Below are 26,149 nucleotides of genomic sequence, written 5' to 3' on the forward strand. Positions count from 1 at the left end.
GCATCACATATCTAACTAACGTCGTGACTAGGTGGCCTGGTTCAACACATGACTCATTCATCCTGACTCACAGTGTGGTTGGTGCAGCACAGTCTCACGTTTTTTTACATGCTCCGTCATAAAATAAGTGACAATTCGGTGACATGGTTTTTATTTTACTATTTCTAACTCTTACTCCTTCTCCTAAATATCTTTCTTCCCCTAACCCTAACCATAACCCCCCCAGACCCCCCTGTGTCACCCCACATTTTGTGTCCCCATCTGGTACGTGTGCGATGAGTAAATAGTTTATTAACGAAATTGTTGCAAATGAAACCAGTGTGGGCACACCTGGGCATTTATACATTCAAATATGTTTTTTGTTATTATTGTTTTTTGTTTGTTTGATTGTTTCTTGATTGTGAAGCTAACATGCCCCTGATTGTCTCCCTGTGTTCAGTATTTGTCAATAAACGTGTACCTATAGTGATGTCACACAATGTCAGCCACACCTTATTTCTTTTCTTCAGTGTGTGTGCCACTTCTGCTTCATGTTTTATTCCAGTTGACAGGATACCAAATAAAATATCCCTGTATATCTCCACTACATTTACTTCACTTACTTCATTTACTCTATTTCATCTGTAGCTCACACTCAGTTAAATTCCTTTTCTTACCATGATCATTCCGGACAGAGAGGGGAATCCCCAGGTCCCGGGGCCTATTTAAAACATTTGCATATTTAAATAGGGGTGTGGACGGGGAGGAGTTTGGTACTTCTACATGTGTGCTCAGTTCCACGTTCAGTGGGATGTACAAAAGGAACGTGCTTGGATCCATGCGTACGCATATTTTGATAGATCTGAATTTTTTGGTGCTAAATTATATGGTGAGATGCTGAAGAGCTTCGCTCATTCATGTCCGTGACATATACATATTAATCTAATTAATGCATTTACTTTGACTTGACTTTCTTCTCCTCCACATTGATCTTACTGAATTTGTGTATACACTACAGGAACAAACACATGATGACGCTACAATTAAACTTTATTTTTAAAAATGTTAGCTGAAATAGGGCATTATGGTGGATTAGTGGTTAGCACTGTTGCCTCACAGCAGTAAGGTTATGGGATCGATTCCCAGCTGTGGCCTTTCTGTGTTGAGTTTGCATGTTCTCCACGTGTTTGCGTGGGTTCTCTCCAGGTGCTCCGTCTTCCTCCCACATCCAAAGACATGCAGGTTAGGTGGACTGGAAACTTTGAAATATCCATAGGTGTGTGTGGCTGTGCATGTGTTTGTTTGTCTATATGTGGCCCTGCGACAGACTGATGTCCTGTCCAAGGTATACCCCACCTCATGCCCTGTGACTGCTGGGATAGTCTTCAGCCCCCCACAACCCTTAATTGGAGTAAGTGGCTGTTGGGGGAGTGAGGCCTATTGACTCCCATATCAGCGACTCCTGCTGACCTCTGTCACATAATATCCAACAGAAGTGTCTGCCATCTGCTGGATGGTTAGTGAATACAGGATTGATGGTGGGTTAGTTGCAGCTGTGCTCGTCTGTCATTGACAGACAGAATGAAATGTATAAATTAAAGAGGTGAACATTATTTTCAGGTTGTATAACAGTGCTTTCATTCTAAATCTCAAATAACATGGACATATCGGCTTGGGACTCCGGCGAGGGCAGTTGCATCTCCTCCTCGCTCCTCTCTCTTCCTCTATCTCTGCTCCAACCTTCAAAGTCCCTACTTCACCGGACTGTGAATTTGTCAAACTATATTGGATTAACCATGGAATTGATCAGCTGGTCTCTGAACACTATTTACACCATTTTTTCAACAAGGAAATCAGGGCTGGGGGACCCTCCATGCCCAGATGGAACCTACCCTGTGGACTATGTTTTCGATGCCTGGAAGAAATGGCATGTTGCATGCTTGGTACCACTCTCTGTGGAGGACGTCAAAGATTTATTTATATTTGGTTTTATCGTGGGAGGGCTGGCACTTATTGGTTTATGTGCTGCCCTGACCTACCAGAGAATTGGGAAGACAGCTGCTACCAGAACCACGACCCCTCATCTGTCCATCGTGATTAATGAGTTGGGCAAAGTGATACATTCTCAGACTGTGTTAACCCTTGAAGTCAGACGTAAGTTGGATAACATCTCTGAGCAAATGTACGCCTTCCTTTGCAAGGAAGATACTCATAAATTGGATTTGGTTGGTTAGAGGAGCTGCAAATATGCTTTCTCTGCTCAACTCTAAACATGGCAGGCTTATCAGACTCCGAAGGTCAAAATGCCCCACTGTTTTCCTCCAGAAACATTTCTACGGCCTTGGTGAACCAGTCAGCTGCCCTCTTATCTTCTGCCCTCCCCAACAGTCTGTCTGATGTTGTCAAGGCAACTCCAGACATTATGCACACACTGACAGAAACTGATACAAACTCAACTGACTGATATGAACTCATCTGCACTCATGACGCACGCCCCATCTACCCCCCTTCACCTCTACCACTCCCCTTGCCTCCGCCCTGCCGCTCCCCCTGAGCTCGCGGCTGTGAAGACTGCTGCCCCCCCACACACACACACACACACCCACACACACACACACATTCACATTGCCTCAGTCCGGATGATGGACTGTCTTAAAGTTTAGCGTGCATAAACAATCAAATGTATATGTATGGGTGTTCTAATTCTGATGTGTGCTATTATTCTGTTCAACTTGTAATAACTAGAAGCACTCGGAGAGTGCAAACCTCCACCAAGGCCATAGGGTCACGGACGCCATAACATCTACATGCTGTGGAATCACTGAACCTAAAAAAGTCTAACAGTGATGATTGCTAGTAAAAAAAGTTTCATCTGCTGTGACTGAATAGCATGTATCCTTAGCGCTTGGCATCACAGTTTATTGCAACTTGCACCTTTCCCAGAAGCAGTGGTGGGCACAGATAACCAAAAAATTAACTTCAATAACAGATAATAAGATAACTGAAAAGTTATATTTGAAAAAGATAAACAGATACACCACCCAAAAATGTATCAGAAGTTATAGATAATCAATAAATTCCGGTGTTGTCTCTGGTACATTAGCAATTACTAAGAAGATGAAATTAATTTTTAACATGATCGCTTCACAAAATCAGCTCTCTACTAATCATAATCATCATTTTTCTTTCAACATACTGTCCCTACTGGAAGTGCTTGTTTATTACAGCAACCACAGCACAGAGGCACTCAGAGAACAGCCATAAGGCCAACTCTCTATTATAACACTCCAGGTCAGGCAGAAGTCTTGAAAAATAAAGTCATACTAACTTATGGTTTTGTGAAAATACTGATAGAATAACTCCATTAATGTCAGTTCTGTCATTTGTACAAAGTTAAAATATAAAATATATATTTTAATGTTGAATAAGGCACTAATTCTGAGGTTTTGTAACAAACACAGACCGCAAAGCATTCTGGGTAAAAGTGCCTCTGCTAAACACTGATTGGTTCAGTCATTTATTATGCAAACCAACACGTTAATGTGACATGTGTCGTGTGTTGGTTTAAAGATAAATGTGCTTTTGTAAAATATTCCATTTTTATTTGTAAAAACAGGCATTTTTACGGAGCCCTGGAAGTGTTATCGCAAAATGTTTTGCATGTGGAGAGAATGTGCGCATGTTTTATTAATGCCGTGCACACGTTTGATGATGTGTGCATGTTTTAAAACTTTTAAGATGTTGTAAAACGTGCACTCAATATTAGTAAGTAAGTAAATTTATTTATATAGTGCCTTTCACAGACATAAGTCACAAAGCACTTCACAGGTTAAAATGCAATAATAAATAATGAGAACAGATAAATCAAAGGACAAGGTTAACAATTGGTCAGTTCTGAAAAGCCTTATCTTGACACATAAATGTTGGCTTTACACTGTGCGTGTTTTGGCCATTTTTCAGATGATTTTTCATTCGTGCGAGAATTTTTTGGACCGAGTTTCAGGTTAATCGCGCGTCCTGCATCGTGTAGTGGAGTAACAAGCTTTAACATCTCACGACCACCTCCTGCTGCTACAAGCATCCAACCGCAGAGCTGTCTTGTAATGTTTTTTTTTTGTTGTTGTTGTTTTGTTTTTAAATTTAATTTGTATGAAAGAAAAGCCAAAAAGTTGATTTGACCACCATCTGATATAACCGTGTTAAAATAAATAGAACACTGCCATCTACTGGTACCCAGACGCTTAGTACTTCTTGGGGCGAATACTGCCATGAACACTACTGGCCAGTAGATGGCAGTAGCGGCCTTGAAAACTTGCCAAACAAAATTCCAGATAATCCGTGTCTGCTACATTTAACTTTTAAGATGCGTGGAATTTAACAAACACAAATACACTAACATCTATAAACCCAGAGAATATATTCACGAGAGTTTTAGGCACTAGAGTTTAATGCTGTTATCCGTGGAGCCTGAACAGAGTGTCTGAAATGCATTTGTCCTGTCGTGAACGTCTGAGATTACCCTATGCTACCCATAATGCATTGGTGCCTGGCACAGCATGTGCTCACAAAACCTTAAAAATTAGCACATTACTTTAAAATGAAAACATATATCTGATATTTTCACTTTATAAAGCTTCAGACATGACAGTAATTTTAAATAACTTGTCCAAAATGAGTAGGTTAAAATTTGAACCATAAGTTAAAAATGTATGCCTCTGGATGACTTGGTGATATCGCGATTATGTCAGTATGGTGTTAAAGGAAATGATTTTATTTCTGGTCTCCAGTTCTCCTTTGCTTACAGAGGCTAGAGCAACATACCTATTAGAAAACTTTCAACAGGTAGGTCTCAACTGCTTTAATAGTTTTAAAAATGTTTTTTACTGTTCAGCTTAGTTTACTATGTTATCGGTCTAAAAGTTATTGGATGGAAATTCATCGGAAGATAATTAGTCCGATGATGGTTTTTAAATTTATCTAAAAAGATAATCTGATAATGAAAACATTATCTTCGATAATTATCTGTTATTGGATTATCGGAAGTGTGCCCACCACTGCCCAGAAGCTACTGTCATCTGAGCACTGATATTGATATTGCATGTGCTTAAAGACAAAAACAAATAAGAGACTAAATTCAATTTATTATTCAAGTAAACTGCAAATATATGAATTTTTTAACATTTATGAAACACTTATCTAAATAAATAACAGTAAATTCTGAAATAGAACTATTTTTTAAGTGTTGCTACACAAGGCCATAGGGTCACTGACCCTAAAGATATTCCCTCCTTGGCAGAGTGATCTATTCAACAATTCAGTGTTACAAGCAAAATTATGATACATACACTTTTCTTACCTTTCTTACCACCAAACTTTGTTGTTTGATAGAACATTTGACTATGTTACACCCTAATTTTTTTCAAGCCTTTCTACCTTGTTTTTGTGGAGTTAAAAACTAGCATGTCAAAATTCCCCCTATCCCGCAATTGTGAAGAATCCTTTAAAAAATTCCTGGATCCGGATCGTGATCCGGATCACCACTAAAATTTAATCACTTGTTCCTCTTGTCATTTCCAACCACTCCACAAAATTTCATCAAAATCCGTTCAAAACTTTTTGAGTTATCCTGCTGACAAACAGACAGACAAACAAACAAACAAACTCGATCGAAAACATAACCTCCTTGGCAGAGGTAATAACAGTAAATTCTGAAATAAAACTATTTTTTAAGTGTTGCATGTGCTACACAAGGCCATAGGGTCACTGACTCTAAAGAGATACCCTCCTTGGCACAGTGATCTATTCAACAATTCAGTGTTACAACCAAAACTATGATACATACACTTTTCTTTCCTTTATATTTGACATCCTTGACCATGAAAACATAGCACTAGAACTTGGAATCACTTTTATGTCTTTATTAGTTCTAAAGTTATTGTATAAAAACAATTTTTCAGTAATGGCGGTTTTCTTCTGGATCTAGCTCCATAACATTTGAAGCTACATCAAATCTGATGACAGCTTACTGAATTAGTACAGATTCAGCTACAATTTCGTGTTAGCTGTGCATCTCTAGCTTCATTTGTCACCTCACACTGACACATTTTCTATTTTCCCTATATTTTTGCATATTCTGGATCACCGGATCCAATCATCACCAAACTTTGTTGTTTGATAGAACATTTGACTATGTTACACCCTAATTTTTTTCAAGCCTTTCTGCCTTGTTTTTGTGGAGTTAGAAACTAGAATGTCAAAATTCCCCCTATTCCGCAATGGTGAAGAATCCTTTAAAAAATTCTTGGATCCGGATCATGATCCAGATCACCACTAAAATTTAATCACTTGGTCCTCTTGTCATTTCCAACCACTCCACAAAATTTCATCAAAATCCGTTCAAAACTTTTTGAGTTATCCTGCTGACAGACAGACAGACAGACAAACAAACTCGACCGAAAACATAACCTCCTTGGCGGAGGTAATTATGGATTAATTGTATTTTTGTCTAAGGTGACTGTGTGGGAAATTTCGTTGCACTTGTAATGACAATAAATCTATCTATCTATCTATCTATCTATCTATCTATCTATCTATCTATCTATCTATCTATCTATCTATCTATCTATCTATCTATCTATCTATCTATCTATCTATCTATCTATCTATCTATCTATCTATCTATCACCACACAAGCTAGCTGAAATTGCACAGTGTATGTGGTCCATAGCTTAAGAATATTTGCAGTCATACAATATGTCACCTTTAATTTCATGTTGCTTTTGAATTTTGTTTTGTGTGAAAGAGAATCATCCACGTTATCCTGCAGATGGTCAGTGCTCAGATTCTTATTTACAGTAGCAGTGTGATAGACGGGACAGCAGGGAGTTGCCCTTTTCAACCTCAATTCTGTGCTGTTGGACACTGGAGCATCTGAGGATTAAGTGTGTGAGGAATTGTGAAGAACACACGAGCATTTCCCTGTCCACTTTTCCTCACACGGCCTCTGAACTCACTTACAGCTGGAGGACATTTAGATTGCTGTATAAGTCAAACTGGACACATTTACGCCGTTGCACCTGTCTCTGAGCCAAACTTAATTTTGAAGTTACAACCGGGAAATTGTTCTTCTATGGTCATTTAATACTTCAACTTTTGTTGGTGTTCTTGTCATAAACTGTGCCTCTATTGGACTTCATTTCAAGCATCTTCATGTAAATAGGTCAGGTTTACCACTCTCTCAAAGAATGCAACTTATTCTAAGTGCTAACTTGTTCATCAGTGCCTGTAGCTGAGTTGTTCACTCCCAGAAATTTATGCAGCCTATTTTATTCAGTCATCTGGAGTGACAATGGTTTTCTTAATGGTCTTCTAAATGCAAATATTGAGCATTATTATCACTTTACCGAGGCGTTGCTAGACCGGTAGCGTAGATTTCCGTCGACGCTACCTGTCTATACCCGCCCACAGTAGCGAATGAGTATCAGCATACCCGCCCACTGTGCGTAAACAAATGACGTCATAGCAGCGCGCGCCAGCCGACACAACAAAAGTTAAAGTGATATTTGCCCTTGTCTAACTCGGGCGAATATCTGTCATTTTGGGTGACTGGGCATGGACATCGGGCATCTGAAAATGCATACTGCCCTCCAAAAGCATGTTATTGTATTATCATCCAGCACAGCTGCTACAACAGCACTGAAATTACCAACATAATCTCAAATCGAATTATCATTAAAGCTACGGCGTGTAGGCTTTAGTGTCATCTCAGGGTTAGGTTTGCAGATTGTTTTTTTGCCAATAGAGTCGGATTATGCAGACAAAGAGTGAGCCATTTGGCCAGAATGACAAGAGTTATCTGTCATTCTGCACTCAAAAAAACTGGCTCACTGGATTGGATTTCCATCTAATAAATATATGTAGTCCCAACTAAATTCAATTAAGTCATCTTGCATAGATGTGCTTTTTTTGAGTTGGGGTTACATACATTTATTGGATGGAAATCCTGCACATAATTGAACGGAGTTCATCCATTGAGTCATTTTTTTGAAGCCATGGTTCTTAGCAGGAAACTGATGGATTGCCTACACCGGATAGGAAATACGGTCTTGCCCCAAGTGAAGGAGTTCAAGTACCTCAGAGTCTTGTTCATGAGTGAGGGGACAATGGAGCGTGAGATTGGCCAGAGAATTGGCGCAGCAGGAGCAGTATTGCATTTGCTCTACTGTACTGTTGTGACGAAATGGAGCTGAGCCAAAAGGTGAAGCTTTCGATCTACTTGTCAATCTTTGTTCCTACTTTCACCTATGGTCATGAGGACTGGGTCATAACCGAAAGAACTAGACCACAGGTCTCTGGGGGCAACAGCTCCAGCAGGGGACCCCTGACTTCCCTTTCCCGGGCCACAGTGACTACCTCTGACTGGGGGATCCTGAGGGGTTCCCAGGCCAGTGTGGAGATATAATCTCTCCACCGAGGCCTGGGTCTTCCCCGGGGTCTCCTCCCAGATGGACGTGCCTGGAACACCTCCCTGGGGAGGCACCCAGGGGGCATCCTTACCAAATGCCCGAACCACCTCAGCTGGCTCCTTTCAACGAGCTCCCCACAGATGACAGAGGTTCTCACCGTATTTTGAAGGGAGACACCAGCCACCCTCATAAGGAAGCCCATTTTAGCTGCTTGTATCTGCAATCTAATTCTTTCAGTCAGTAGGAACGAAGATTGACCAGTAGATCTGGGGCTTCTTCGAACCCTCCTTTCCAGCACCCTGGAGTAGACTTTACCAGGTAGTGTGATGCCCCTGTAATTGGCACATAATTGTCCCGATTTTTTTAAATATGGGGATCACCACTCCAGTTTGCCATCCCTTAGGTACTGTCCCAGACCTCAATGCAATGTTGAAGAGATGTCTCATCCAAGACAGTCCCTCCACACCCAGAGCCTTCAGCATTTCAAATTTCCATGATCTCAGACACAGCTACTCATGCATTCTACGCTGAGCCTCAATCTGGTCTGCACTCTGAGATACCCCCATCTTCTCCATCAAACCATATCCTAACCACACACATAGGGTTTGGAGGATGGCTGGTCTTTAGGTTTTAGGGCCTGGAGTTCCTAGGGACAGTCAGACTGGCTTTCTTCTGCCCATCTTGCATCAAACTCTATGTTTGACACATAGGTATTGCAGTATATGTGAGGTTTAAGCATGCTGGAGAATGATGTTTTCACTTGCCAACATCGGTGTGCCTGTGCCACCACCTACATAACATTTTTACCTGCAACACCCTTGGCACACACCCCATATACACATTTACCACATACACCAACTTTTTATTGCATAGGTTTGGGTTGAGTACATGGTTGTGGCCCATTCACCTGGGGCCTCACGTACAAAGACTTTCATGGGTTTCTGACTGAAACATGGTATACATTTAGCACACCCGGATATTTTACAAAGATGGCAGCCTGGGGGCGCTCGGGAGAGCGCAAAATTCAAATGTGTAAAAAGTGTGGAATATCAGCTCTGTGTGGAATATCTATATATGTTTCTTATCAGAAAGTATTGCATTTCTCACTGTGTAATGTTCCCCTTTAATGTAGATGTATACTAATATTCAAAGTTTTCAGCAAGTTGATAGTAGGGCTGTACAATATGGCCAAATTATCGTATCTCCATATTGTCATATCAGTATGATGTACAGTATGACTATGATTTGACACAAAGTGCAGCAACAGTGAAAATTAAACATTCTTAAACAAAACAGTAATAATACCACACTAATTTTGCACTCATCATAAGGTTAGGATACTGTGCCCTCCAAAGTATTGGAACACTTGGAATTTCACACATTTTAATTTGTTTATGCCATTTCAAATACAAGAAATACAAAAAATATAAAGAATAAAAAATTCTAAAATGATCTTCCTCAAACTCAAACTGAAACCAAACCTCTAAAACTTGATAAAACCTGTAAATAATCAGTGTTATTGCCAGTTTGCTTCAGACAAGTCAGGGGATGGAAACATGAACATTTCCAAGTCACTGAACATGTCTTGGACTATATTTACATCAATTATGAAGAAATACAAAAGTTTCTTTCACCAAAACATCAAATCTAGAGTTTCATCTCAAATGTACTTTCAATCAATCAATCAATCATTTTTTTTTTAGATAGCGCCAAATCACAACAAACAGTTGCCCAAAGGCGCTTTATATTGTAAGGCAAGGCCATACAATAATTATGTAAAACCCCAACGGTCAAAACGAACCCCTGTGAGCAAGCACTTGGCTACAGTGGGAAGGAAAAACTCCCTTTTAACAGGAAGAAACCTCCAGCAGAACCAGGCTCAGGGAGGGGCAGTCTTCTGCTGGGACTGGTTGGGGCTGAGGGAGAGAACCAGGAAAAAGACATGCTGTGGAGGGGAGCAGAGATCGATCACTAATGATTAAATGCAGAGTGGTGCATACAGAGCAAAAAGAGAAAGAAACAGTGCATCATGGGAACCCCCCAGCAGTCTACGTCTATAGCACATAACTAAGGGGATGGTTCAGGGTCACCCGATCCAGCCCTAACTATAAGCTTTAGCAAAAAGGAAAGTTTTAAGCCTAATCTTAAAAGTAGAGAGGGTGTCTGTCTCCCTGATCTGAATTGGAAAGCTGGTTCCACAGGAGAGGAGCCTGAAAGCTGAAGGCTCTGCCTCCCATTCTACTCTTACAACCCTAGGAACTACAAGTAAGCCTGCAGTCTGAGAGCGAGCGCTCTATTGGGGTGATATGGTACTACGAGGTCCCTAAGATAAGATGGGACCTGATTATTCAAAACCTTATAAGTAAGAAGAAGAATTTTAAATTCTATTCTAGAATTAACAGGAAGCCAATGAAGAGAGGCCAATATGGGTGAGATATGCTCTCTCCTTCTAGTCCCCGTCAGTACTCTAGCTGCAGCATTTTGAATTAACTGAAGGCTTTTTAGGGAACTTTTAGGACAACCTGATAATAATGAATTACAATAGTCCAGCCTAGAGGAAATAAATGCATGAATTAGTTTTTCAGCATCACTCTGAGACAAGACCTTTCTGATTTTAGAGATATTGCGTAAATGCAAAAAAGCAGTCCTACATATTTGTTTAATATGCGCTTTGAATGACATATCCTGATCAAAAATGACTCCAAGATTTCTCACAGTATTACTAGAGGCCAGGGCAATGCCATCCAGAGTAAGGATCTGGTTAGACACCATGTTTCTAAGATTTGTGGGGCCAAGTACAATAACTTCAGTTTTATCTGAGTTTAAAAGCAGGAAATTAGAGGTCATCCATGTCTTTATGTCTGTAAGACAATCCTGCAGTTTAGCTAATTGGTGTGTGTCCTCTGGCTTCATGGATAGATAAAGCTGGGTATCATCTGCGTAACAATGAAAATTTAAGAAATACCCTCTAATAATACTACCTAAGGGAAGCATGTATAAAGTTAATAAAATTGGTCCTAGCACAGAACCTTGTGGAACTCCATAATTAACCCTAGTCTGTGAAGAAGATTCCCCATGTACATGAACAAATTGTAATCTATTAGACAAATATGATTCAAACCACCGCAGCGCAGTGCCTTTAATACCTATGGCATGCTCTAATCTCTGTAATAAAATTTTATGGTCAACAGTATCAAAAGCAGTTTCTATCAAATTGTAGCTGAACTTTCAAGGATTCAAGGATTCAAAGGAATTTTATTGTCATATGCACAGAAGAACATGTTCCCTGCACAATGAAATATGTCTACTGCATTTAACCCATCCTAATTGCCAGTAGGAGCAGAAGTCGCCATTAGGCGCCCGGGTCAGGTCTTCTTTTTAAGAAAATCCTCTTCTGCACCACTTCATCAGGAAGCTGGATTTTATATTTTTAATTAATTTATATCAAGTTGTAGACATTTGCTTTCAGTTTGAGTTCAAGGAAGATGACTTTAGATTTATTTATTTGTATTTGAAATGGCATAAACAAATTTAAATGTGTGAAATACCAAGTGTTCCAATACTTTTGAGTACAGTTGAGAAATACTCCATGGCATGGGTATTTTTTAAGTGAAATGCATCATCCTGGCGTCACTCAGAAAGCAAAATTAAGACGTTATTTATGTTCTTCAGACAGCAAAATTAAGAGGTTGTTTGCTCAACAGCTGCCTGCTTGTTTAAAAATCACTGGAGAAACATGTACTCATATATATAAAGGCATGCACATAACTGGTACTCATGGTGTTTGTGCATGCTAAAAATAAATGATGTGCAGCAGAGACCACAAGGGAAGTGCATCATAAGAGGAAAGCAATGACAGATTGTACGAAAAGTGCTTCCCTCTGCTGTGCATCAATGATGTTTAGCACACACGAGCATGAGTACCAGTTATGTACTAAAAATAATTTTTATCAACCAAACTGAACAGTTGACACAATTAACAGCAAATAAAGTAAATTCTGGACAATATTTGCAAATATCTGCTCCTAAAAAAAAAAAAAAAATACATCAACTAAATCATGCCACACTCAATGAATACAGTTTTAGTACCAGTTATGTATATAGCAACCCAAATTAAAGGAGAAATGCTGCTTTTAACAACCTGAACCTCATTTCTGGCATAAAATATGGTCATTTACTTACCAATATAACTTTGGTGTCATTATTAGTCCACGGTTCCAAGGGCGTGTTCAGTTCAAATCTGAAGCAAACATTTTTCTTCTTCTACTAAGGTGGATTATTTGGATGGTGGATAATTTTTTGTGGTACACAGCACCAACTACTGGACAGGAGGAACCTAGCAGTCAGTGTGACTCACTGATTTCAAAATGCAGCTCTTTTCAACCAGAAGTGCAGTGCCGTGACATGTCAATCATCTGTGTCCAATCAGATTTCAGGGGAGTCCAGTGCAACCCTGGCCTCCACTCTAGCTCCACCCATGCCAGGAAGTGTTCAACATTTGACATTTCCTGTTGAACCGTGGACTCAAAATTTGGCACTTCCTGTTTCAGTGTGAACTTGCCACTGAGTTCCCATGAGATTCCATAAGATCTCATCTGTCAATCCAAGAAGTGTTTGCCATTTCCTGTTTCACTGTGGATTATCTTTCACATAAAGCATGTCAGCAACTCTGTCTGACACTTCTTAGATTAAACCTTTCTTTCATCAATTGGATGCCCTTTCTCTTTTATCCTGCAGGAGCTCTTGTTTTTCTTCACCAGTTTTTGAATGGTATGACTTTTCCATTTTTTCCCTTTTGCGTTGCCAGTTCTTCTTCCTCTTCATCTTCCTTTTCTTAAGTATTATCCCAGTTAACTTCACTTAGCAGATTAGCAGTTATCAAAGATAGCTTTTAGTTTAGCTGTGCCCACTGCTGGTAATCACTAATAAATTAAAGGGGATGAACTTAATATGGACTTAATTAATTCATCTATTCACCTTAATTAATTAATCTATTCATTCACTGCATTTCAGACTGTACATGTCTGGACATTTCCAAAGCGGAGACAAAACAGTCACATTACTTGTTACGACTCAGACCTTTTTGATCTTTGACCTACACATTCTAATTTGTGTCTTTACTGTTGAATGTTTGCCTCTTAAACTGTTTTCCAACCCTATGAAGAGGACAGGATGCTTTGGACATGAAATGTACCACCTTAAAAGGAAAAGAGACAAGGACTTTGTAAACACGCATGCACTTGCAGACACACTTAAATGCTCTGACAGGAACACAGCTGACCTCATGCACAAGAGGCCAGATGTAAACGGAAACCTTTGCATGCTGGCACTCTTTGATGATAACTGTTGTATCCACAGACACACAGAGACCAAGTACTTTGTCTTTGAAGTGTAGCTGGTACAGATTTACTGCCCCAAATTGACCGGAGATGGTGTTTAGGATTTCAAGGGGAGAGATCCGATAGGCGGGACCATTTTATGACTGTGTGTATAGGACATGAGGATCATGTGTCTGAGTGCACGTGTGCCAGAAATTTACAACTACAGCACTATTGAACATCTGTGTGGGGAGTCCAAGGACAGAGATTGAAAACTCACTGGGATGTGCTCCTAATTTTTGGGTATATAATAAAATTTGGTAGAAAACAAAATTGATATACAAAAATGATAATCAGTTTCTGTCTGAATTCACTTTTTAAATTCATAAGAAAGTTTTTATGATTAAATGTTGTACAATAATTACATTTGATTTGGTTCTTCTATCCTTGATTGCCTGATTGACTGATTGAAACCAGTTGATTCTCTGCTCTCCGCCACTGCAGGATGACTGTCCTCCTTCGGCGTCCAACAACAACTGGGAGCCTGTAACTCTGCCCATGTTGGTGAGCTACACACAGAAACACACTCTGTGTGTCAGCATACACACACACACATATATATATATATACGAGGTCTGTGAGAAAAGTAACGGACCTTTTTATTTTTTTCAAAAACTATATGGATTTGATTCATATGTTTTTACGTCAGTCAAGCTTGAACCTTCGTGCGCACGCATGAGTTTTTCCACGCCTGTCGGTTGCGTCATTCGCCTGTGGGCAGGCTTTGAGTGAGCACTGCTCCACCCTTCTCGTCGTTGTTTCATTGCGAGGAAATGGCGGAATGATTTGGGCTTTTTTTCCATCAGAATTTTTTCAGAAACTGTTAGAGACAGGCAGCTGGAAACCATTCGAAAAATTTATCTGGCTTTCGGTGAAAATTTTACGAGCTTCACAGAGAATAAGGAGTGTTACTACAGCTTTAAGGACGGCCCACAATGGCGCTCGGCACGCTGCGCTCCGAGCTGCCATCGAGAGGCAGAAACCACCACATCATTTCTAAACGGATCGCTGTGTGGAGCCGGGGACCGTCGCGTGCAATTTCTCTGGTTATCACAAGAGCTGGATATCAGCCATTTTTCGGCAGATTTCACTTTTAATAAGAGATTTTGTCATGGAAAGCCGCGTGGAGGCTTCGCGCATTACGACGGAGCCGCTGATGGAACTAGACAAAGGAACACCTCCGTTTCGGAGTGCCAGGGGACAAATTTTTCGAATGGTTTCCAGCTGCCTGTCTCTAACAGTTTCTGAAAAAATTCTGATGGAAAAAAAGCCCAAATCATTCCGCAATTTCCTCGCAATGAAACAATGACGAGAGGGGTGGACCAGTGCTCACTCAAAGCCTGCTCACAGGCGAATGACACAACCGACAGGCGTGGAAAAACTCACGCATGCGCACGAAGGTTCAAGCTTGGCTGACGTAAAAACATATGAATCAAATCCATATATATTCAACAAAAATATAAACGCAACACTTTTGGTTTTGCTCCCATTTTGTATGAGATGAACTCAAAGATCAAAAACTTTTTCCACATACACAATATCACCATTTCCCTCAAATATTGTTCACAAACCAGTCGAAATCTGTGATAGTGAGCACTTCTCCTTTGCTGAGATAATCCATCCCACCTCACAGGTGTGCCATACCAAGATGCTGATTAGACACCATGATTAGTGCACAGGTATGCCTTAGACTGCCCACAATAAAAGGCCACTCTGAAAGGTGCAGTTTTGTTTTGTTGGGGGGGGATACCAGTCAGTATCTGGTGTGACCACCATTTGCCTCATGCAGTGCAACACATCTCCTTAGCATCATCCGTGAAGAGAACACCTCGCTAACGTGCCAAACGCCAGCGAATGTGAGCATTTGCCCACTCAAGTCGGTTACGACGACGAACTGGAGTCAGGTCGAGACCCCGATGACGACGACGAGCATGCAGATGAGCTTCCCTGAGACGGTTTCTGACAGTTTGTGCAGAAATTCTTTGGTTATGCAAACCGATTGTTCCAGCAGCTGTCCGAGTGGCTGGTCTCAGACGATCTTGGAGGTGAACATGCTGGATGTGGAGGTCCTGGGCTGGTGTGGTTACACGTGGTCTGCGGTTGTGAGGCTGGTTGGATGTACTGCCAAATTCTCTGAAACGACTTTGGAGATGGCTTATGGTAGAGACATGAACATTCAATACACAAGCAACAGCTCTGGTTGACATTCCTGCTGTCAGCATGCCAATTGCACGCTCCCTCAAATCTTGCTACATCTGTGGCATTGTGCTGTGTGATAAAACTGCACCTTTCAGAGTGGCCTTTTATTGTGGGCAGTCTAAGGCACACTTGTGCACTAATCATGGTGTCTAATCAGCATCTTGGTATGGCACACCTGTGAGGTGGGATGGATTATCTCAGCAAAGGAGAAGTGCTCACTATCACAGATTTAGACTGGTTTGTGAACAATATTTGAGGGAAATGGTGATATTGTGTATGTGGAAAAAGTTATAGATCTTTGAGTTCATCTCATACAAAATGGGAGCAAAACCAAAAGTGTTGCATTTATATTTTTGTTGAGTGTATATATATATATATATATATATATATATATATATATATATATATATATATATATATATATATACTGAACAAAAAACATACTTAATACTTTCGTTTTTGCTCCTATTTTTCATGAGCTGAACTCAAAGACCTTAAACATTTTCTGTATACACAACAGACACAAAGGTATTTGCCCACTCAAGCCGGTTACGATGACGAACTGCAGTCAGTTCGAGACCCCAGTGAGGATGACGAGCAGATGAACTTCCCTAAGATGGTTTCTGACTATGTAGAAATTCTTTGGTTCTGCAAACTGATTGTTCCAGCAGCTGTCTGGGTGGCTTGTCTCAGACGATCTTGGATGTCAACATGCTGGCAAGTCACATTCACAGCCCATGGTTGACCTTGAAATGTCAAACTCAAGTAGTTTGGAGTCAGTATGGATTAAAATTGATGGAAGGGTTGTGTGTTATTGACAGAAAAATTGGCGCAATTTTGGACAGAACGAATCAAACATCAGGGTCACACAAAACCATAACTATTTCATTGAATCACAAAGAATTCATTTGCAGATTCAGTGTTTAACATGTAAGGTGCAGGTTTGCACTCTTTCAGAGTCCCTTCTTGTACTCACATTGAAAACAGCTTTGCATGAAATGAAGCAGAATCACATTTGTGATGCTCCCATGGCTAAGTGATTAATTTCTAAAAGTGAACTTTACAACCCCTGGCAAAAATTATGGAATCACCGGCCTCGGAGGATGTTCATTCAGTTGTTTAATTTTGTAGAAAAAAAGCAGATCACAGACATGACACAAAACTAAAGTCATTTCAAATGGCAACTTTCTGGCTTTAAGAAACACTATAAGAAATCAAGAAAAAAAGATTGTGGCAGTCAGTAACGGTTACTTTTTTAGACCAAGCAGAGGAAAAAAATATGGAATCACTCAATTCTGAGGAAAAAATTATGGAATCACCCTGTAAATTTTCATCCCCAAAACTAACACCTGCATCATATCAGATCTGCTCGTTAATCTGCATCTAAAAAGGAGTGAACACACCTTGGAGAGCTGTTGCACCAAGTGGACTGACATGAATCATGGCTCCAACACGAGAGATGTCAATTGAAACAAAGGAGAGGATTATCAAACTCTTAAAAGAGAGTAAATCATCACGCAATGTTGCAAAAGATGTTGGTTGTTCACAGTCAGCTGTGTCTAAACTCTGGACCAAATACAAACAACATGGGAAGGTTGTTAAAGGCAAACATACTGGTAGACCAAGGAAGACATCAAAGCGTCAAGACAGAAAACTTAAAGCAATATGTCTCAAAAATCGAAAAATGTACAACAAAACAAATGAGGAACGAATGGGAGGAAACTGGAGTCAACGTCTGTGACCGAACTGTAAGAAACCGCCTAAAGGAAATGGGATTTACATACAGAAAAGCTAAACGAAAGGCATCATTAACACCTAAACAGAAAAAACAAGGTTACAATGGGCTAAGGAAAAGCAATTGTGGACTGTGGATGACTGGATGAAAGTCATATTCAGTGATGAATCTCGAATCTGCATTGGGCAAGGTGATGATGCTGGAACCTTTGTTTGGTGCCTTTCCAATGAGATTTATAAAGATGACTGCCTGAAGAGAACATGTCAATTTCCACAGTCATTGATGATATGGGGCTGCATGTCAGGTAAAGGCACTGGGGAGATGGCTGTCATTACATCATCAATAAATGCACAAGTTTATGTTGATATTTTGGACAATTGAAAGGATGTTTGGGGATGATGAAATCATTTTTCAAGATGATAATGCATCTTGCCATAGAGCAAAAACTGCAAAAACATTCCTTGCAAAAAGACACATAGGGTCAATGTCATGGCATAGGGTCAGTGTCAATGAGCAGATCTGATTTGATGCGGGTGTTAATTTGGGGGATGAAAATTTACAGGGTGAGTCCATAATTTTTTCCTCAGAATTGAGTGATTCCATATTTTTTTCCTCTGCTTGGTCTAAAAAAGTAACCGTTACTGACTGCCACAATCTTTTTTTCTTGATTTCTTATAGTGTTTCTTAAAGCCAGAAAGTTGCCATTTGAGATGACTTTAGTTTTGTGTCATGTCTGTGATCTGCTTTTTTTCTACAAAATTAAACAACTGAATGAACATCCTCTGAGGCCGGTGATTCCATAATTTTTGCCAGGGGTTGTAGTCTCATTAGCGTACAGTATGAAAGGTCCTCTGTTAACTTTCCAAAAGGCCTTTCACCTGTGTGTAGTGACTTCAAGGTACTGACCAACAATGACCTTTTTCAATCTCTTTTGCTCTTTTTTTTCTGCCATTAGGATGGTTATACACTGATATACAAAGTCTCTCTGTAATTCCTTGAATAACTTAAAAGCATACAACAAAACATTGCACAACCTCTAAAATAAAAATAACCTCCTGAATATACTTATAAAATAACAGAAAAGTAACTCATTCCTGTTGTACCGGTCTAATAGTGTTTGCATTTCCTAGAGGCTGAAATAAATGATGTCCAAGAAATATATCCAGTGAAAATGTTCATGTATCCATCTGCAGACTCATCTCAAGAAAACTGCCTGTAAAAGCAGTGATTTATAAAAAGTCAAGTGTGGAGATATAATATGTCCACCTAGTCTTGGGTCTTCCTTGGGGTCTCCTCCCAGATGGATGTGCCTGGAACACCTCCCGGGGGAGGCACGCAGGGAGCGTCCTTTCCAGATGCCTGAACCACCTCAGCTGGCTTCTTTCAACATGAAGGAACACCAGCTCTACTCCGAGCTCCTCACACATGACCAAGCTTCTCACCCTGTCTCTAAGGGAGAGACCAGCCACCCTCCTAAGGAAGTTAATTTTTTCAATTTTTTTCAATTTAATTTCATTTATATAGCGCCAAATCACAACAGAGTTGCCTCAAGGTGCTTCACACAAGTAAGGTCTAACCTTATCAACCCCCAGAGTAACAGTGGAAAGGAAAAACTCCCTCTGAGGAAGAAACCTCAAGCAGACCAGACTCAAAGGGGTGACCTTCTGCTTGGGTCAGAGGGTCTTGACCTCTAGTGATACTGTGAGAAATCTTGGAGTCATTTTTGATCAGGATATGTCCTTCAATGCACATATTAAGCAAATATGTAGGACTGCTTTTTTGCATTTGCGCAGTATCTCTAAAATTAGAAAGGTCTTGTCTCAGAGTGATGCTGAAAAACTAATTCATGCATTTATTTCCTCTAGGCTGGACTATTGTAATTCATTATTATCAGGTTGTCCTAAAAGTTCCCTGAAAAGCCTTCAGTTAATTCAAAATGCTGCAACTAGAGTACTGACAGGGACTAGAAGGAGAGAGCATATCTCACCCATATTGGCCTCTCTTCATTGGCTTCCTGTTAATTCTAGAATAGAATTTAAAATTCTTCTTCATACTTATAAGGTTTTGAATAATCAGGTCACATCTTATCTTAGGGACCTCATAGTACCATATCACCCCCAATAGAGCGCTTCGCTCTCAGACTGCAGGCTTACTTGTAGTTCCTAGGGTTTTTAAGAGTAGAATGGGAGGCAGAGCCTTCAGCTTTCAGGCTCCTCTCCTGTGGAACCAGCTCCCAATTCAGATCAGGGAGACAGACACCCTCTCTACTTTTAAGATTAGGCTTAAAACTTTCCTTTTTGTTAAAACTTACAGTTAGGGCTGGATCAGGTGACCCTGAACCATCCCTTAGTTATGCTGCTATAGACTTAGACTGCTGGGGGGTTCCCATGATGCACTGAGTGTTTCTTTCTCTTTTTGCTCTGTATGCACCACTCTGCATTTAATCATTAGTGATTGATCTCTGCTCTCTTCCACAGCATGTCTTTTTCCTGATTCTCTCCCCTCAGCCCCAACCAGTCCCAGCAGAAGACTGCCCCTCCCTGAGCCTGGTTCTGCTGGAGGTTTCTTCCTGTTAAAAGGGAGTTTTTCCTTCCCACTGTCGCCAAGTGCTTGCTCACAGGGGGTCGTTTTGACCATTGGGGTTTTTCTGTAATTATTGTATGGCTTTTGCCTTACAATATAAAGCGCTTTGGGGCAACTGTTTGTTGTTATTTGGCGCTATATAAATAAAATTGATTTGATTTGATTTGATTTGATTTGATTTGGGCTATGCTACAGACATAAATTACAGAACAATTCACAAAATGAATATACAAAAAAATGCTGTTGGTGCACAAGACATGAGGGTCGCCAGCACAAATACAACTCTCATCTCTGGATGGAGCTGCACCTTAAACAGAGAGAAAAAACAGAATCAGGCATCAGAAAGACAAGAAATACTGTATAATTTGCCAGCATTAAACAACAAGAAAACAGAAGAAATACTAAGGGGATCGCCGGCCACTAGCCCTAAGCTTCACTAAAAGACCCAGATTTTACGTAAAGTTGAGGCCGCGGCATGCTCCGTTTCGTAATAAAATTAATTAAAAGAGTAAAAAGCGGAAAACAAAACTATATCATTATGCTAGCCATACAAAAGGGAAAATAAGTGGATCTTAAGTCTGGACTTGAAAGTCTCCACAGAATCTGACTGTTTAATTGACGCAGGGAGATCATGCCACAGAGCAGGGGCACAATAAGAGAAAGCTCTATGACCTGCAGACTTCTTATTCACCCTAGGGACACAAAGTAGTCCTGCACCCTGAGAACGCAAAGCCCGGGCCGGTACGTAAGGATTAATTAGGTCAGCTAAGTAGGGAGGTGCCAGTCTGTGAACAATTTTATAGACTAGTAGCAGAACCTTAAAATTTGATCTCACTGTGACAGGAAGTCAGTGAAGGGATGCCAAAATGGGTGTAATGTGGTCGAACTTTCTGCTTCGTGTCAAAAGTCTGGCTGCAGCATTTTGAACCAATTGGAGAGCCCTAATGCTAGACTGCGGTAAACCAGAAAATAGAACATTGCAGTAGTCCAATCTAGAAGAGATAAACACATGGATCAGGGTCTCAGCATCAGCCATAGACAGGATGGGACAAATCTTCGCTATATTTCGAAGGTGGAAGAAAGCAGTCCTCGTAATATTTCTAATGTGGAGATCAAAGGACAATGTAGCATCAAAAATTACCCCAAGGTTCCTCACTTTGTCAGTGTGATGTATGACACATGAGCCTAGGCTAAGTGTTAACTGGTCAAATTGATGCCGATGTCTCACTGGACCAAGAACCATCATTTCAGTCTTATCAGAGTTTAAAAGTAGGATGTTTCTAGACATCCAACTTCTCAGTGATGCAAGGCAGTCTTCTAAGGATTTTATATGAACGAGATTACCAGCACTTATTGCCAAGTATAACTGAGTATCGTCAGCATAGCAGTGAAAGGTAATCCAAAAATGCCGCAATATGTGCCCAAGGGGTGCTATATAAAGGGAAAAAGCAGGGGGCCTAAGACAGACCCCTGTGGAAGCCCAAATTTCATGTCACTAAGGTTAGAAGTAGTGTTACTGTACAAAACACAGTGAGAATGACTGGTCAAGTATGATGTCAGCCATGCAAGGGCACTCCCAGTAATCCCAAAGTAATTTTCCAGCCTATCAAGCAGAATATGATGATCCACGGTATCAAATGCAGCACTGAGATCTAACAGCACCAGAACTGTAGTGGTGTCCGAATCCATTGTAAGCAGAAGATCATTCACCACTTTAGTGAGAGACGTCTCTGTGGAATGATATTTTCTGAAAGCAGACTGCAGTGGCTCAAAGAGATTATTCTCAGTAAGATAGTCTACAAGCTGCCGTGACACCACATTTTCCAGAATTTTAGAGCAAAATGATAGCTTTGATATTGGCCAATAGTTTTTCAATACACTACGGTCAAGATTAGGTTTCTTAAGTAATGGTTTAATCACTGCAGATTTGAAACATTTAGGAAAAGTTCCAGAAGTTTTTTGTTTTTTTTTGCCAGCTTGCACTTGGCCGAGACGGACGCACTTTTCTCTCCTCCCTCCCTCCTTATCTTTCCTGCTTCTGTGGCGTGTTGTCTGTGAGGCTGCAGCTTTGCTCTTCTGGAAAACGACAAAAATGGATCTGTTAAAGTGGTCTCTGAATGCAATTGACACTATTTTTTCTACAAGACATTCGGGGGCGGAGGACCCAACTGTCCTGCCGGGACGCATGTGATGGGTTACGTGATGGACTCGTGGAGGAGATGGCAGGTCATGTGCCTTTACATGCTTTCTGTGGAGGACATCGAAGATGTGTATATATTTGGCTTGGTGGTGACCGGCTTTCTGCTGTGTGGAGCGGGCATGGCGCTGGTCTACCGGAAAATCAAAAAAGTGGAAGCAGCTTTGATTGGGCCTTCCAGGCTGCCCTACATGATTGATTCGATTGGGAAGGCAGTGGCTGCGCAGTCGGCGGGTGTTAACCGCATGCTGGAAAACATCTTGGGTAGGACTGCAGCTCTGGAAACCCGCTTTGACCGTCTGTGAAGACCACATTCTACATTCAGATGCATTGAGAGCCACTCTGTTCTCAGAACTGTGGAATCTTTCAGGCGTCTGCTATTCTGGTTATTCATTTGGCCTCCCCAACACAGCTGCACTTCAAGGTCGCTGTGATAAAAATCCTCCTCAGAAGATCACTTAAGCCTCGTTCCCTGGTCATCCCCCCTCCCCTCAGCTTCTCCAGCTCTGACGTTGACTGTGGACAGTGGACTGCTCAGGTCTGAGCCCCTCCCCCTCCAGGATTGTCAGACAAGGCCGTTGACGGCTCCAAATAGGCTGCCTCTGGAGTGTTCTGATATACTAGACTTTCAAATCTCGGTTGTCGTCCTGCGTCCTTGTTTTGTCTGTGTGATTATTGTTTTTTCTGTGCTGATGGGGATTTTTTCCTCATTGCTGCTGTGTAACGCAGCGGCTATGAGGGTTTTTTTTTCTCCTTTTCCCTCGTGTTTTGTTTTTCAATATATGTTTATGTACCGGGCCGGCCTATGTGTGTTGTGTGTTATGTGTGTGTCATTTGTTATGGGTCGGTCTTGGTTTGCTCAGCCCTGCTGTTGACCAAGGCAGGGATGTGCATCTGTAGCTGGTCCCCGGGTGCCTAATGGCGACTTCTGCTCCTACTGGCAATTAGGATGGGTTAAATGCAGTAGACACATTTCATTGTGCAGGGAACATGTTCTTCTGTGCATATGACAATAAAATTATTTTGAATCCTTTGAATCCTTTGAGAAGTTAAAGAAAGATTAATAATTTCCAGCACATTCGGCCCAAGAGTGGGTCACAGGTCCTTAAACAGTTTTGTTGGTATAGGATCAAATAAACAGGTTGTGCTTTTTGTAGACTTTACGAGTTTTGTCAGCATACCTAGTGAGATACTATCAAATTCTGTAAATCTAGGTAATACCTCACTAATGGCACCCACCTCAATAGCAGGGTGTAGTGGCTGGGTTAAGGCATGCTGAGATATGTTTAACCTAATGTCTTCTATTTTCTTCTCAATGTTTTCCATGACCTCTTGTGCTGTAAAAGGAGAGTGAACTACAGGTGGTTGTCCATGAATAAGTGTTGCCACCGTGTCAAACAAAACTATCCACAAGACTGTCTATTGATTGGGTATTTGCCAGATGTGAAGCTAAGACATCAGGCAGTCTAGCTTCGAGTTCAATCTTAGTTGAGGAGTTGATGCATCGCTGTAGTGATATATAAGTGAGTGATCAGAGACCACTGATGTAAGAGGCATGATGTCAATATTCGTAACAGCAATGCCACGTGCAAGAACCAGATCCAGGGTATTTCCACTAATGTGCGTCGAGTCCCGAATGCATTGCCGAAATCCTAATGCATCCACAATTTCCATAAATGATTTGCAGAAGGGATCAGGAGGCCTATTTATATGAACGTTAAAGTCACCAATGATCAGAATGTTACCTGCACTAGCTGACAAGTTAGAGATGAATGCACCAAATTCATCTAAGAATTCAGAATATGGGCCAGGAGGCCTATATACAGTGAGAAAGTAATACGGCTGATTTTTATACTTCTTTGCAATGCGTAATATCCTGAGCAGAGCGGAGAATCAGATGCTCAAACGAGTGATATTTGTGACCCGCAACAGCTAATAAGCTAAACCTAGATTTATAAATAAGAGCAACACCCCTGCCTTGCTTGGCTCACCAGCAGGCCTCATTTAAGGGGAGGACAGCTGTACGTTTAAGCCAGGTTTCACATAACCCAATCATATCTAAGTGATGATCAATAATTAGATCATTAATCAACAATCATTTTGAGGACACTGATCTCATGTTAATCAGACCCAGTTTGCAAAGCATATCCCTCTATGATTTTTATGGACACACATATGGAACCAGGCCACAGTCTCAACTTGTTGAATTTCCCTCCCTGACAGATAAACTGCACTAGCACCATAGTGGATTTTCTTCACTAATTTCCCCACTAAGCTAATGGATTCCACAGCCACATTTGTCATAAGCCTTGCAGGGTCTCTCATCACCTGCTCCGTGGCCTGCTGTAAATTCCTAATATTACCCTCCCTGTCAAGCTCTATCTACGTTCGCAGACAAGGTGGAGGCACCTTCCCCAGTCGGGTGGAGGCCGTCCGGCATCAGCAAGCCACGGCGGCCCCAGAAAGAAGGCCAGTTATCAATAAAGGTAAAGCCTTGCTGTCTACAAAATTGCGCCAGCCACCTATTTAACGATGTCAGCCTGCTAAACGCCTCATCATTACCCCGGGAGGGGAGGGGACCAGAGACTATTAATCGATGCCGACACATCTTTCTGGCAAGGTCACAAGTCCTCTCTATGTCCATTTTTGTGACCTCTGAGTGCTTCATCCTGACATCATTGGTGCCGACGTGAATAACTATGTGACTATATCTCATGTCATGTTCCTTGGTCTGTCGTCCCTTCTGCAGCATCAGCACCCTAAGATGGGATGCAATGTCGGGAGCTCTGGTCCCAGGAATACATTTAACGTCAACCGGCATCTGTAACCTGACTTTGCGGGTGATAGAATCCCCTATCACTAAAGCCCGGTGTTTCGGCCTGGAGAAAGGATTGGAAGTCACTTGTGAGCTCAGAGAATTCACATCAGGCAATTCCAAGGGGGAGAACTGATTCACAGTTCGCAGTGGCGAGTGTGATCGGGGTACCACAACCAGGCACCAAGCCCTATGGGGCTTCCTCTACCTAGCCACAGTCCAAAAGCCATCCTCCACACCTGGCATTTCTAGGCTAATGTTAATGGGCTCACTAGCCGGCCCAACACTAACCTCATCTGGAGTGCCCGTAACATCTAACTCCACTGAGCTAAGAAGCTGCTTTTACTTACGGACACAGCTCTCTAAGAGAGCCACCCTATCTTCCAACATCACGCAAGATTTATGGAGGGTGTAAAGTAGGTAAAGTAGTGTACTTTGTGCTCTAACAAATTCAAGCGTATCACCAAGCAAGCATGAGCTAACCAATAATGGATAAGCTAACCACTCCTAAGACTCACACAGGATTCTCACAGACGTAAATAAATGAATTAAAATTAACAGCATTTTACACTGAAAGAGTAGCAGAAGTATTAGGCTTGTAGGAACAAAAAAAAAAAACTTCCTACAAGTAAACCACTCCTAAGATTAACACAAGAGTAAAGTACTAAGCTAAAATTGATAACAGTTACACTAAAAACTAACAGAAGTATTAAAAAAAAAATCTGTCTGCTTGTACCCGCAATCTAGTTCTTTCGGTCATGACCAAACCCTCATGACCATAGGTGAGAGTAGGAATAG

The 26,149-nt window shown here is 41.1% G+C and overlaps 1 protein-coding gene across 2 annotated transcripts in view; it reads left to right on the plus strand.

Moving 5' to 3' along the window:
* Positions 1 to 26,149, plus strand: part of pdgfd (platelet derived growth factor d) — a 288,085-nt gene that overhangs the window by 180,613 nt on the left and 81,323 nt on the right. For both annotated transcript variants that reach the window (XM_034167741.1, XM_034167742.1), the window contains exon 4: positions 14,267 to 14,326. In XM_034167741.1, coding sequence (XP_034023632.1) covers positions 14,267 to 14,326 — 60 coding nt within the window. The remainder of the gene's footprint in view (positions 1 to 14,266; positions 14,327 to 26,149) is intronic.

The sequence above is a fragment of the Thalassophryne amazonica genome, chromosome 4 (assembly GCF_902500255.1).
Source record: "Thalassophryne amazonica chromosome 4, fThaAma1.1, whole genome shotgun sequence".
NCBI lineage: Eukaryota > Metazoa > Chordata > Actinopteri > Batrachoidiformes > Batrachoididae > Thalassophryne > Thalassophryne amazonica.